Source organism: Monodelphis domestica, chromosome 1, assembly GCF_027887165.1.
Source record: "Monodelphis domestica isolate mMonDom1 chromosome 1, mMonDom1.pri, whole genome shotgun sequence".
NCBI classification, from domain to species: domain Eukaryota; kingdom Metazoa; phylum Chordata; class Mammalia; order Didelphimorphia; family Didelphidae; genus Monodelphis; species Monodelphis domestica.
Window position 1 is genome coordinate 392,195,792 of NC_077227.1, and position 15,207 is coordinate 392,210,998.

The 15,207-nt window shown below is 41.6% G+C and overlaps 1 protein-coding gene across 3 annotated transcripts in view; it reads left to right on the plus strand.

The window, feature by feature from the left end:
- Positions 1-525: 525 nt before the first annotated feature.
- RNF130 (ring finger protein 130) overlaps positions 526-15,207 on the plus strand; it is a 125,274-nt gene continuing 110,592 nt past the window's right edge. Inside the window, exon 1 of one of the 3 annotated variants that reach the window (XM_016425076.2) lies at positions 526-1,538. In XM_016425076.2, the coding sequence (XP_016280562.1) occupies positions 1,289-1,538 (250 nt within the window). In that variant the 5' untranslated portion in view covers positions 526-1,288. The remainder of the gene's footprint in view (positions 1,539-15,207) is intronic. The other 2 variants (XM_007474178.3, XM_007474177.3) reach the window with 2 other exon arrangements.

The following is a 15,207-nucleotide window of genomic DNA, read 5'->3' on the forward strand; positions in this document are numbered from 1 at the left end:
GACAAGCGGTTTCCTAACTAAAGTTGGTGTCTAGTGAGGGGCCATTCCACACTGAAGGAATCTTAGAATTTGTAGTTGGAAAGCCTTCTGCTCCCAGATCATCTCTATACAAATGTCCTCATGTTACAAATGGGTAAGCCTCGGAGAATCATCCACCTGACAAGGTTAAGGCAACCCAATAAAACCCTCAACTCAGTTCCTCAGGCTTCAAATTGGATATTCTTTATGTTATTCTGTGGGGTGAGCTGCTCACCCTCTTTGCCTGCCATCCTATTGACTAACCTCTCCAATCTATAAGGACATTTGGATAGGAAGTTACATCCCCTCTCCTCCTTCCCGACAGCTCCGAAGACAGCCCATATCAGTGGGCTCTGGCTCTACTTAGGGTGCTTTTCTCCGATCCCCCCAAGGCCCACTCCTTTCACACCATTCGTCGAGGTTTTAGACCAGGGCTGTTTTAGACCACTGCGCCTGCTCGCCAAAAGTCCGCCCTTGGGGGCGGGGAACCTCGTCTCCCGCCCGGCTGGCGACCTGACTGTGCCTCATCTCAACACCCTTTCCCTCCCTCTCCCCCTCCCCGCTACCACCCTCGCCTCGGTCCTGCCTTTCCAGCTTCCCCTCCCGAGCGGGCTCGAGGCTGATCATCGAGGAGCTCCAGTCGTCGAGTCGGCCTCACAGGCCGCGCCTTAGTGCAGGTTCCTCACTCACCCCCCGCCCTCGCTTTCCTCCGGAGGATCCTGGGGGGAAGGTGCCAGCGCCCCGCCCCGCCCCGCCTCCAGCGGCGCCCCTCCCCTCCCCGGCTGGGGCGGGGCCGCGCCGGGCTAAGCGGCTGGGCTGGGGCTGGAGCCGGGCTCTCGCCCCGGCTACCCGGAGTCTACCCCGCACCGCCCAGGGGCCGGAGCACTGAGTGAGGCGGAGCGCGGAGGGAGGAGCTGCTGCCGCTGCGGCCCCGCCGATTCGTCGCCCGCCTGGGTTCCATGGACCTGTCGCCGATCCGGGCCCGGGATGTTGCGGGGGAAGCGGGCCGCCCCGGCGCGCCCTCCCTACCCTGACCGACGGGGCGGGGGAATGGGCCGGCAGCAGCCGTGCTGAAGAGCGGCCACCCGCCTGCCCGCCCGCTACCGCCGCCTGCCTTGCTCGGCCCTCCGACCGAGGCTCCGAAGCGCTTCCGGGCCCCACGGGCCGCACCGACTTGTCCCGGCCTGCCTGCGGCGCGGCCTCCTTGCGCTTCCTCCATCCCGGACCGAGCCCAGGCTTCTTCCCCGGCCCCGTCCCAAGTCCCCGGAGCATGTCCGGTCGTTGGAGTGGGGCCCGGAGGCCCGGCCTGGTCCTCCTGGCCGTGCTGCACTGGTGCCTGCGGGCCGCCGGGGCGGACATCGCGAGCCAGGAATACTATACGGCGCTCATCAACGTGACCGTGCACGAGCCCGGCCGGGACGGCCCCTGGACTTTCCGCATCGACCGTGGCCGCTACGGCCTCGACTCCCCCAAGGTGGAGGTCAGGGGCCAGGTCTTGGCTCCCCTGCCGCTGCACGGAGGTAAATGGGGCAAAGGCCGGGTCTCCCTGTCTCCCCCTCCTTTTCCTCTTTCCCCCACTGCCTGGCACAGGTGCTTGGCATGCAGTGGGCGCCTAATAAATAACCATTGCCTTGACTCGGGCGCTTCACCTCTGGGGCTTGCCGATCTGCACTGGGAGGGAGCCCTGGCAGAGGAGCAGACGTCAGCCCCTGGCGCTGTCCGAGTGGACACCTGTCTCACAGTCCCTTGGAGAGCTGAAAAAACGACAGCTAGGCCCTCTCATTTGATGGATGGGATAGAGTGAAAAGAACTCTGTGCTTGGAGTTAAGGGGCCTGAGTTCGAGTCCTAAAATCTGCAATATACCAGCTGAGTGACCTTGTGCAAGTTGTTGCCCCAAAGGGGGGCAATAACTGTTCAAAATGAGAAGGTGGGATTGGATGATCTCTAAATTACCCTTTCCAGCTGTGATGTTCTAGGATTCTCTAAATCTGCAATATTTGTAAGGAATCAAAGTTAGGGCTCGGTTTCAGGTCGGTGGCCGGTTTCCAAGAACGTAAGTGCTGCCAGGACTGAGAGCTGCCTGTGTGCAGACAGGGACTGAGAAGACAAAGGAGGTCTTTGGAGAGGAGGAAAACTGTCATGATGGATGAGCTCTTAACCACATTTCAGACGCAGCAGATCTGAAATAAGGGGCTAAATGCTCTGCTAAATTGGACTATGACATTAGCCATTTCTACTCTCCTATTCTTTACAAATGCTTAAGGGGTAGGTGGTATTCAACATTTTCAGAATTGCTTTTGGCTCCTACAGTCCTCTTAAAGATTCAGTTTGATGAAATAGAGAATTATCTGGTAGGAGCTCTTTAGCCTTGTCTTGTGATGCCATGCATGCCTGCCAGCCCCCACCTCTAAAAGGTATTTTGAGTAATTGCATTGTACTTAGTGCTATTCAAGCCTTTTGGCCTTATCCTGATGTTTGGCAGTCATCAGGACTGCGTAAATAATCATAAAATCATAGATTTAGGGATAGAAGGAATCTATCTAGCACAGATCTCTTGTTTTACAAATGAGGAAACTGAGGGAATAAATGTTGGAAAAAAGTCTAACATCATATGTGAACCAAATATTAGAAATAAATCACTCAGTAGAGAATTTTCTAAGAAAAGTAAGCTACAAAGTATGGGTTATGAAGTATACACTTTTGAAAAGTCATCTAACCTCACCTCTACTTGAAGATACTGAAAAATGTTGTTTGTTTTTAAATTTAATTTTCATAGCCTTAAAAAGAAGTAAATGATCTAGAGGGCCTAGTAATGGTTTCATAACACTAAAAAATAATAATGATTTATATAGGAAATTACTCCATAGTTGCTAATTCTGGGAAGTATATTTGTTTGTTTATTTGATGTGTCTAGATAACATTTTATAAGGGATGTGAGGATTTCATTTTCACAGAATCACAGAATGAGTTGGAAGGGATCTCAGAGCTATCTAGTCCAACTCATGCTCAAATATCCTCCCCACAACATATGCACAAGATGAATAGCCATCTAGCCATTGCTGGAAGACTTTAAATTAGAGGGAGCCCATTATTTTCCCTGGCAACTTATTTCATTTTTTAAAAGCTCTAATTATTCAGAAGTTTTTATTCATATCAAACCTAAATTTGCCTCTGTGCAAGAAGTTTCAGGCATCAGAAGGGAAAAGAGGAAAAGGCTTTTGTGTAACAAATTGGCCATTTTCAGCTGGCTGTATATAAATGTGAGAGAGTATATAAATGTCTGTGTGTATCTATGTAATATGTTAGGGGTTGCTCGTATTAAGTGTTCTGGCCCACCATAAATAGATCATATATTTATGTTGTTTTTGTAGTAGAAGTAAAAATAGGATATTGTTAGTATGATGCAGAAGTAAATATTATAGTTAGGTAAAATGAGACATTATACTTTCTTTTTCAAAATTGATTAGGATTCTAAGCCATTTTCAGAGATTAACCCATAATATAGCTGAAGTCTACTACCAATAATAGTAAACTGAGTTCTGAAAACAAAAAAGATTTTTTCTCCACTTTTCCTGAACACAGAGGCCATTTTAGGCAAAAGTTTTAAATTGGCAAAATAAATGCCTTTGGCCTTCACCCCTTTTCTGACCTCAATACCCAGTGTCATTGTGCTGCCCTTCTTCTAGTATGCCTCCTCAAATACAATATGTTCATGAATCCCCTTCCTCATTTTTTTGTAATCAATTTAGTTCAATTCAGCTATTTACTAAGTATCTACTCTATACTGTGCACTAGGGGTACAGAGACACAAATAAGAGAGTACTGCTGCCATTTCTATTCCAACGGGGGAATATAACATGCAACTGTATAAGAGAAGGTTATTTAAGAAGGAAAAGTCCCTCTCACAGCTAGGAGCTCAGAAAAAGGCATTTTGAAGGAGATGGCACCGGAACTGAATCTTGAATATAAGAGTTCTGAAAGACTGAGGTGAGCAGAGTGCATAGTACTTGAGATATAGTAAGCATTTAATAAATACTTTTAAATTTATTCTGGAGATAGAACACAGCTTGTGTAAATTCTTGGAGGCAGGAAATAGAATGTCTAGTTTAGGAAGAGCTATTCTAGTCTGGAATATAGAATTCATGAAGGGGAAAGTTGTGTGAAGTAATACTGGAAAGATAGGTTGGAGCCAGATTATGGAGAGTCTGAAGTTCTAAGATAAGTTTTTACTTTGTGGTAGTCAAAAGTAAACTATTAAAGACTTTTGAGCAGTGACATTGGACAGACCTGTAAGCTTAGAAAGATTCTATGGTCAGCTGTATGAAAGATGGATTAGAGGTAATAAGACATTACAACATTACAGAAGTCCCAGTTGAAGGAACATGAGCACCTGAACTAAGAGAGTGGTCTAGTGAATAGAGGAGCAGAGATGGGAGAAATATTGTGGAAATAGATTAAACAAGATTTGGCATCTGATCAAATGAGGGAGAAGAAAGAGTGACTCCAAGGTAACAACCTGGATGACAGGAAAGATGGTGGTGGTGGTTTTAGTAGAAATAGGGAAATCTGGAAGCATGCTGGATTTAAAGGGGAAGATGGTGAGTGAATTCAATTTGAAAATGTCATTTGAGATGTAAAGAGAACATTCAGATAGAGATGTTCAGTAGGCAGTTCAAGATGTGAAACTGGCATTCTTGAAAGGGAGATTAGGATATATATAGCTTTGAGAATTATCTGTATAGAGGTAATTGAACCCATGCTAGTGGACAGGAAAGAGTGGAGAAAGATTCCAGGACAGAACCTTAGTTATTAGTCCTGCTATGGAATGGGCGGTAGATGAAGCAAAGAAAATTTAGGAAGAACCATCAGACAGGTTCAAGAACCAGAGATATCGATGCCAGCAGAACCAAGAGAGAGGAGAATATCCCAAAGCTTTATTAGTTCTAAAAGCAGAAGGGGGGTCAAAAAAGATGAGTATTGAAGAGAGGTTGTCACATTTAGCTGTTAAGATATCTTTGAAAGCAATTTGAGTAGAGTAATGGGGTTGAAACCAGGTTATAAGAAGGGACTGGATCATAAGAAGAAAAGGCTGGGAGTATAGACTTTCTTGGGGTTTAAAAGTAAAAGAGCTCCAGAAACCATAGGATAACTTGAGAGAAGTGAAAGTTTTTTTGAGGATGGAGAGACTGACCAGAGACAATTTATAGATAATGAAGTTAAAGTAGAGTGGCTATCTTGACCAGAATGGTAACCTCTTTCCAGAGGTTTTAAATTGTGGAACAGGAGAGATAAACTTATAATGAATGACCTTGATTTTTCAGTAAAGTGAAAGAAAAGGTCTTTAAAAAAAAATGGAGAGGTGGCTTTGGTAGCTGGAGAATGTTTAGAAGTAGATATGAGGATCATGATAGAGAATCACTCAAAAAGAAGTGAAAGAATTTCTATGAATCAGTCAGAGCCCAGTTAAAGTTAGCTGACATGAATTTGTAATACATCAAGTCAATACCTTTTTGTGATTTCCTTTAGAGGAAACCTTGGCTATAAGGTATATTCCTTTCCCAGAAATCTTGGGAATAGCTTGAGTATAGAAGGTAGTGTGAGGGGTCCATGATTGAGGATTGCCCAGAGTATGAACAGTGGAAGAGAAAGGGGATAAAATACTCTAGTGGAATATAGTGCCTAGTTGACCCAGGTGGGGGTGGGGGTGTAATATGGTATACTTCAGAGGGAAGAAGGAAGTACTAGTGGACTCTGGGAACAAGTAAAAATGATTGTAAGTAAAAAAAGATGCAGGAGGTCCTGCTAAGGATTATGATAATACTAAGAATGAAGGAGAGAGCAAGATGGAAGGACAAGAAGTTATGATCACAGGGTTTTCTTTCAGTATCTTGTGAGTGATCATTATTTTGCAGGATGGTGAAATCTTAAGGTGAGGCTGCCCATGTGGGTGGCTGATGCAGAGTGAAAATGTAGGACCTGATTGTCAAGGTTGATGAACTAGAATGTTTTAAGGAACATCAGTGTGAATGTTGAAAGCTCCAAATATCAAGGGCAGAGGTTTCAGAGAGCTGCTATTTCTGTAAAGTGAGGCTCATGATTCTGGTCCTAAACTTTTTAAGAAAGCCAGTAGGTAACTGCAACAGGAACCCTGACAGGCTGATTGATAGAAAGCCTCAAAAGAAAAACAAATTGTTACTGAGTGATGGCAGCAGGAGAAGAAGCAAGAAACAGCAGTGGGGAGAAAGGGGTCAAACAACTCTTTCTGGGCTAATATATCCCTGGTATGAAAGAGCAAGCAGCTAGCACTGCATTTAGTGGTCAGGGATCAAATAATTTTCAGAGAAAGCCAGGTTTCCACTAGATGATGGAGACAGTTTGAAAGGAAAGAAGAGAATTTTTTTAAAAGGTATTTCAGAGGACTCAGCAGAAATGTGGAAGAGAAGGAGTGAGTTAGATAAGGTAGAGGTAGAGCTAGCAGAGAAAAGCTGTTTTTGCCTTGCCAGATGGGTCTTTGAATCATAGGGTCTAAGGGAGACAGACCTGAGAGTATGCTAGCTATAGGTCAGTTGTTTAGTCTCTTCAGTCATGTCTGACTCTGGGTGACCCCATTTGGGGTTTTCTTGGCAAAGATATTGGAGTGGCTATCCATTTCCTTCTCCAGCTCATCCTCCAACTGAGGAAATTGAAGCAAATAGGGTTAAGTGACTTGCCCAGGATCACACAGCTAGGAAGTGTCTGAAGCTGGGTTTGAACTCAGAGAGGTATCTTCCTGACTCCAGACCTGGCACTCTATCCATCAGGCCTCTTAGTTGCTCTAGTCATAGGACAGAGGATGTATGAATTGATTCAAATAGAGGGTGATAGGTTGATAGTAAGAGAAACTGGGAAGGCTATGTGGTAGAGGCCATTAATTTGAAGTAATAATTTTGTGGGGGCAGACACTTCATTTTTCTCTTCTTCATATTTTTGAGGAGTTGATTCCTGGAACATAGTAGATGCATAATTAATGTTTGCTGATTGGTTGGTGCTGATCTGAGTGTTCCAGGGTGATAGAGACCTTTCATCCCCAGCAGCCCATATATATTTCATATTTATGTCATTTTCCACTGTAATCTGAAAAAGACACCAGAGCAGTAGTTTTGCAGGGTAGTAGTAATAATGGCTCTATCCTTTTCAGAAGTTTTGATACCTACCTACCTAGGGCTGTGATGATGACAAAGGACTAAACAGGTTTGATTGTGATAAGGGGCACAGTAAGTACCACCTGTACTCAGTGGCAATAATAACTTGGAGGTCAGTTTGACTAGGAGTCTTTCAATGCCTGAAATTTTTGGGCAGAGGGCTCAATTCAGTTACATCCTGTAAACATTTATTACCTTTTGTGTGCCAGGTATTTCACTAAAAACCAGACATACAAATAACAAAATGTAGAGTTAGGAGAGACAACACCCGAAAAAAGCAAGAAAGGAGTTGGGAAAGGACACCAGGGGTACTTGGCCCAGGAACATCTTGTAGAGCTATAGATGGAGAGTCCAGCTTCTGCCTTCTCTAAAGGGAAGCTTTGACTATAATTGAGTGCTTTGCCCTCCAAGCCTCCAATGAAAGGAGCAGGAGAGAAGCTCAGAGAGTTGAGTGTATCCAAAGATAATGAATTAAACAGACTGGTCGGATTTTTGGTGATCAATTTATCCTGAGAGGAACTGACTTTGTATTGCATTGAGTTCTGACCAAGCAAAGCTGCAGATGCAAAATAGAGTGACTCCAATCCAGTTTTGGGTTATATGGAGAAAGGGTAGATGCTGTGACTAGAGTTTTCATTCCCTTGATACAGCCTATTTCAGTGTGGGGATTAGAAGGAAAGAAATCTTAATGCCCATGAGTGAATGAAGATTTTATCTGTAAACCTGGTTTTACAAGAGAATTCCTATTAATCCCAAGTAGTATTTACAGTTACAAAGGATCTTTCTTATAATTCAGGCCACCCTTCCCTGCCTTCCTTCCCCACCTCCATTTTACAGATAAAGAAACAAAGGCCCAGGAAGTTTATGACTTCCTTAGGGTCACACAGGTAAATTGTAGAACCAGGTAATCATAAATAGCAGAACCAGGATTCAAATACAAGTTCTTGGACTCTTAAATACCATTCCCAGTATACTATCTTATTAAAATGAGGGATTCAGAGCTAAATGAACTGGAATAAATTCAGCTAATGTAAGGAGAAGGCTATTTGGGGACAGAATCACAAGTAAATCAGTTTCCTTGGAGTCTTCTGGGGGCAGCCATCCTAATTGATTGCTATTTTTCAGGGCCATTTCTTTTTCTTTGCTTCTTAACCCACAGAATAGCTGCAAGGTATTTTCTTTGGGCTGGGGTGGAGACTGTGGGGAGGACTGACTGAGCAGCTAGAAGTAAATGTGAGTGTTTCTGATTTAGGAACTGTTTGTAGTTGTATTTCTAAAGCTTCCATGTTTTCAGGCCCTCAAGAATGTTCTGAAAACAAACATGATGATAGACATCTCCTTATCCAGAAATTCATAGCTAACAAAATTTGGAGAGAAAAAAAAAACCTTTTAGGGGAAAGTTAGTGTATTTAAACATTATTAACCATAATTAATGAGTTTCAAAATTTGAGGCAGCCTGAAAAGAACAGAAGTTAAAATCTTGTGATGCAAATACAGATATACCTCAATCATAGATGAGTTCTTAAAAATTTGAATGTACTTATTTTCAGTAACCAGGAAGTGAAATGGAATGTATTTCAGTATGGTTTTCTTTTTTCAATTTTTTTTAACATGTATCTTTTATTTTGAATTCCAAATTCTCTTCCACTCCTATCCTTTGAGAAGATAAGCAATATGATACACATCATACACAATTTTGCTGTTTTTAAAGAAGCCATTTTTTAAGCAGTTATACCTTAGTTGACTTTTTTCTATTATTTCATACCATTCATATGCCATTTTGTTTAGCTTTTCCCTAATTGATAGTTACCTATTTTATTTCTATTATTTTGCTGCCACAAAAGTGCTACAATTAATATTTTGGCATATACAGATCCTTTCTGTTATTGAATGGTGTATTTGCTTTATGGTAGAATCTTTGGAACAAAAGATATGAACAATTTTTAGTAACTTTTCTTGTCTAATTCCAAATTGTTTTCCAAAAAGGATTAAATCAATTCAGTTTTCTCAGTGTGCCTGTCTTCTCACATGTGGTAAGACAGGCACACTGAGAAAACATGGTATATAGAAAGCCAATCCTAGAGTCAGAAGGATGTGGGTTCAAATTTGGACTCAGATACTTCCTAGCCTTGTGATCCTGGGCACATCACCTAACCACATTTGCCTAGCCTTTACCACTCTTCTGCCTTGAAACCAATACTTAGTATCAATTCTAAGGCAGGATATAAGGGTTTAAAAAAGGTGGAAGAAAGTAGATCCCAGGAAGCAGAGAGAACTTCCATCCATAGCCTATACAAAGAAAAGAGATGACTTTAGCATGTGATATGAATTCAGCCAGAAAAAGATAATTTAGATCCGTGCTATGAAGAACTTTAAATGTTAAAACAAAGAATTTGTATTTTATCCTAAAAACAATGGAGAGAACTGGAACTTTTTGAACAAAGGAGTTTAATGGTCAGGTCTGTGCTTTAGAAATATCAGTTTGGCAGCTGTGTGAGTTATGGATTAGAGAAATAAGAAGCTAGATGCAAGGAAAACAATCAGGAGTTGGCCTGTCAATAAACATTTATCAAATGCCAACTATGTGCCAAGCACTGGACTAAGTGCTGGAGATGCAAAGAGTCTCGAGGGCATGATAGAGAATTCCAAGGAACGTAGCTGACTAGGAAATGAAGAGATGAGTGGCCTGGGCACTCTCCTTAAATAGACATTATGGGAGGAGCTTTTCTGTTCCTTCCTCCAATGAATACCTGGGTTGATGTGATCTTGTTAATAAGTATTAAGTAGAACATAATTATATAATTTAGAATCATAGGTAGTTAGGGGTGAATGCTACTTTAGAAATTACCTAGTCCATCCCCTTTAATTTTTGTATTTTTTAATTGAGGATAGGGGATATTAAGAAGTTTTGTATACCATAGAGCACATAGCTTTGCACTTAATAGACACTTGATAAATATTATTGAAATGAATTTCCTCAGGTTACACAGTAGTTAATGGCAGAGCAAAACTAGACCCCATGTCATTTACCTCACAGACCAGTGTTCTTTCTCTGCATCTCACTAAAACTTGAGCTTCTGCAGTGAATTGAAATGTAAATACCATTATTTATAAAATGAAGGAGTTGGACTAGGTGGTTTCTGAGGTCCCTTTCAGCTCTAAAATTCTACAATTCTGGATATGGTGTTAGTGCATAAATACTGGGAACAGTTTTCTGTTTAATTTTTTTTTTCTCCAAAAACCCATCTGTCTTCCTAACTTGCCTGTTTCTGTCCAAAATAGCATTATCTTGGGGAGGCTAGGTGGCTGAGTGGATTAAGAGCCAAACCTAGAGAAAGAAGGTCTTAGGTTGAAGTCTGACTTCAAACACTTCTTAGCTAGGGGATCGTGGGCAAGTCACTTAACCTTCATTGCCTTGGAACAGCTTTACAGTATGATTCTAAGACAGAAGGTAAGGGTTTGAAAGAAAAAGAGTAGCACTGTCTTTCCAGTAACCCAAGTTCATAACCTCAGACAGTAACTGTCAACTCTACATTCTTCCTTAGCCCTTCCCTTTCCCCATCTAATTATTGCCCTTGGGGGGGGGGGGCAGTGTTAACCTTCACTACAACTCTTACATCCATCAACTTCCCTCCATTCACACATATCACACTAGTTAGACCCTTATCACCTCTAACTTAGACCTAGTTGGTCACCCTATCTCAGATTTCTCCCCTCTGTAATCTATCCTCCACACAGCTTCCATATTGAGTGATATGCCTAAAGTGTATGTCTATGTCCATTCCCTGCTCAAAAAAACAAACACTCCAGAGCCTCCCCATTGCCTCTAGAATAAAATGTAAAGAACTCCCTATGGACCTCATCATTCAACTGAAACTGCTCTACAAGTTACCAATCTTCTCTTAACTGCCAAATTCAGTAACCTTTTCTCAATCCTCAGCCTTCTTGGCCTTTCTGCAGCCTTTGACATTGTTGATCACTCTCTTTTCCTTGATATTTTCTTCTTGTTCATTTTCAGGACTCAGATATTTCCTGGTTCTTCTACTTTCTCAGCCTTCTTTGCTGGGTCTTCCAGGTTATGCCTGCTAACTCTGAGCATCCCACAGGTCTCTGTTCTAGGCTCTCTTCTCCCATTATACTATTCACTTGGTGATATCAGCTCCTATGGATTCAGCTGTCTTCTCTGATGATTCTCAAATCTACTGGTCCAACTCTAATCTTTCTGCTGACTTCCAGTCTCAAATCTCCAACTGTTTATTATACATCTTAAACTGGATGCCCTTAGGCACTTCAGCAGGTCCAAAACTAAATATATTCTCTCCCCCAAACCTTTCCCATCTGTCCAAACTTCTCTATTATTGTTGTGGCTTTTTAAAAAAAAACCCTTATTTTCTATCTTAATAACAATTCAAAGATAGAAGAGTAAAAACTAGGCAAACAAGGCCTTCATAGCTAGAAGGTGTTTGAGGCCAGATTCAAACCAGGCCTTCCCAGCGCCAGGCCTGGTGCTCCACCCATTGTACCACTTAGCAGTTCCCATCCCTGTTATTGTTGACAGCACTAACATCTTCTATTCCTCCAGACTCAACATTGGTATTGTCCTCAACTCCTTACTTTCTCTCACTCCCCATATCCAACCTTTTAGTTAAGGCCCATGGATTTCACTTTTGCAACATGTACCCCTGACACTGGCCACTGCTCTAGTGCAGATAGATCCTCATTACCTTACTCACGGACTATTGCAATAGACTTGTTGGATGGCCTGCCTGTTACAAGTGTCTTCCCATGCCAGGTTATCCTTCATTCAATTGCCAAAGTAACTTTTTAAAAGAAGTATAGATCTGACCTTGTCAGCCCCTCCTGCTTTATCTCCTTCTACTGTGTAAATTCCACTGGCTTTCAGTCACCTCAAGGATTGAATACAAAATCTTCTCTTTGACATTTAAAGCCCCTTCTCCCCCCACCCCACCCCCCCCACACACCTTTCTCCCCCTCAGCTCTGTGCCCTTAGATCCAGTGATGCTGTTCCTCCTGCTCCTCCTCAATCAAAACATCTCTTGGCTCCAGGATTTTCAGTGTCTATCCCTCATACTTAGAATTCTCTCCCTCCTTATCTCTACATCTTAGCTTCCCTGATTTATTTTAAGCCCCAGCTAAAATCCCCTCTTCTAGAGAAAGCCTTTCTTGATTCCTCTTAATTCTAGTTCCTGTGACTTGTTTGTTCAGAGTTATCTGTTAGACAAGGAGCTCTTTGAGGGCAGGGGTTCTTTTGCCTTTCTTTGTATCCCCAGTCCTTAGCACAGTGCCTGGCACATAATCGACTAACTGACTGACCTTCATTATCTCTACAGTCTACTTTTCAGGGTTTATTGTATATTCCTCTCCTTCACATGATCTTTGATTCCAGCCAAACTGACCTACTTGTTATCACTAAGAGTTCATCTTTTGTCTCTTTGCCTTTCACCGGCTGTCCCCAGCACTACAAGTGCCCCCATCTTGTAGAAGCCTTCTTTCCTTTAAAACTGTTCAAGTTCCACTTTCTACATGAAGTCTTTGCTGATTCCCAGGTAGCTAGTACCCCTTTCCCAAAGTTTATCTTTTATATGTACTTATTTATGGATTTATGTTCTCTCTTGATAGAATGTTAGCTCCTGGAGGGCAAGAATTGTTTTCAGTTTTGTCTTTGTAGCCCCAATGTTTAGCATAGTCCCTGTCACATTATTAATATGATTAATAAACTCCTGTTGGTTTATTAATTGATTTGGTAACAACATGAGGAAAGCTACAGTTTTCTTTGTTCTCCTTTCAGTTATTTAGGAAGCATTTATTAATGACCTATTATGTCCCAGGCACTATAGTAGGTGTGGGAGGAGGTATAAAGTTTAGAACTTGCATCTTTTTTAAACCCTTACTTTCTGTTTTAGAATCACAGAAGAGTAATAGGCTGGGCAACTGGGATTAAATGACTTGCCCAAGGTAATACAATTAGCAAGTGTCTGAGGCCAAATTTGAACCTAGGTCCTCCCAACTCCAGACCTGGCTTTCTGAGCTCCCTAGCTATCCTTAATAGGGAGATAACACAAACTCACATATACAGTATTTTGTCTCATAGCTAAGAGCATTAGAGAAGTACAGAACAAAGTGCTGCAGCAGATCCTTTTTAAAACTTTGTCTTCAGTTGTAAAAATCTGTTTTCTTCTCATCTCTCCCCTCAATTGAAAAGAAAAAAAAACCCTTTTAGCAAATATAACTAGTCAAGTAAAACTAATTCCCACATTGTCTATGTCTAAAAATACTTTGTCTTGTTCAGAACCTTGAGTGCTATCACCTCACTGTCAGAAGTTAGCTAAATGCTTCATCATCTGGATAGTGGATCTTTGCATTAATCAGAGTACTTAAGTCTCTAAAAGTTGTTTGCTTTTACAGTGTAGTTATTATATAAATTGCTTATCTGGTTTTGCTTACTTTATTCTGCATTGGTTCCTATAAATATTTCCAGGATTCTCCAATATCTTCTCTTTAATCACTTTTTATTTCACAATATTATTTCATTACCTTCATTTACCATAATTTGTTTAGCCATTTCCCAGTTAGTAGGTATCCCCTTATTTTGCCACTACAAAAAAACTACTGTAAACTTTTTTTTAATATATGGATCCTTTTCTTCTTTCTTTGATCTCTTTGACCTAAAAGGGGTATATATATTCTGTGTAAAAGAGTATATATACTTTAATATCTTTGAGTGCATGGTTCCAAATTGCTTTTCAGAGTGACTTACATCAATTCATAGCTCCTCCAATAGTATGTTAGTGTGCTTGTCCTGAAGACCCTATGAGATTTGTCATCACACACACACCCTTTTTTGGCAAAAATGTAGAAAATCAATTGGCAAAAAAAGAAAAGAAAACCTATTGACTACTGGAATACTTTTGAGAATATGGATGCCAAGTGTACTAGGGTAGAGTGGACAATTTTATTTTGCAATCTTCAGAGCCAACCCCGAAATTCAAGCCCAAAATTACTTTCTCAGCTTTCAAGGAAAGGGGCAAATTTTTTTTTTTTAATATCAGCGTATCACTTAGGACATTGTTTCCTAGCCTTAAGCTAAGACTCGGCCTAGGGTTACAAGTTCTTTTATGCAAAGGCTCTAATAGAAATGTGAGCACACCTGGGTAAGGTATTTTCTGGGCTTTTTATGATGGCGAACCTATGAGGCATGTGCCACAGGGGACACTCAAAGCCTTCTCTGGGGGGCATGCGCACCACTGCCCCAGCACAGGGTTTGCCAGAATTCATTACTAGAAAGCCAAGGGGATGCGGGGCCAGGCAGCTCCCCTCCCCCTCTCCACATGCATCTGAGGACATTTCTCACATCACCTGCACCTCTAAAAGGTTCACCATCACTGGACTATGCCAAAGCTCTGGCTGCCCACAAAAGCCTTCCTTGCCTTACCTTCATCTCCCTTAAAACTTTTCCTTCACTCTTCTCAGCTGTAAATGGGTTAAATCAAGTTTTAAGGTCAGCTAAGAAGCCTGAAGAGATGGATGGGAGGGTCCCTGATCTGTCCCCAGTTAATGCTTCTCCCTGATAACTTTAGACTTATCTTTTCAAGTTAACATGATGGTAAAATATGAATGCAAATAAGCAGATTGAAGTTCATAAGTCTCTTTTAGGGTTGCAGAATATACTAGATGTCATGATAAAATTGTTAGGCTTCATAGTGGCCTGGTTTCTTGCATTTAAGGTCATAAACTTCATTTTTTGTTTTGTTTTCCCTTAGTGAAGTTTTTGTTGTTGTTGTTGTTTAATTTAATGGATTTTTTTTTGCTTGATAGAAATCTATTTTCTATCCCTCTCAACACCCTTGCCTGAAGAAGAAAAATAGAACATATAGAAAATAGGCATAGTTGAGCAAAACTAATTCCCACATTGGCCATATCAAAAAATAAATAATTCATTCTTCACCTTAAGGTCATTATCTCTTTCTCAGAAAGTTGGTAACATGT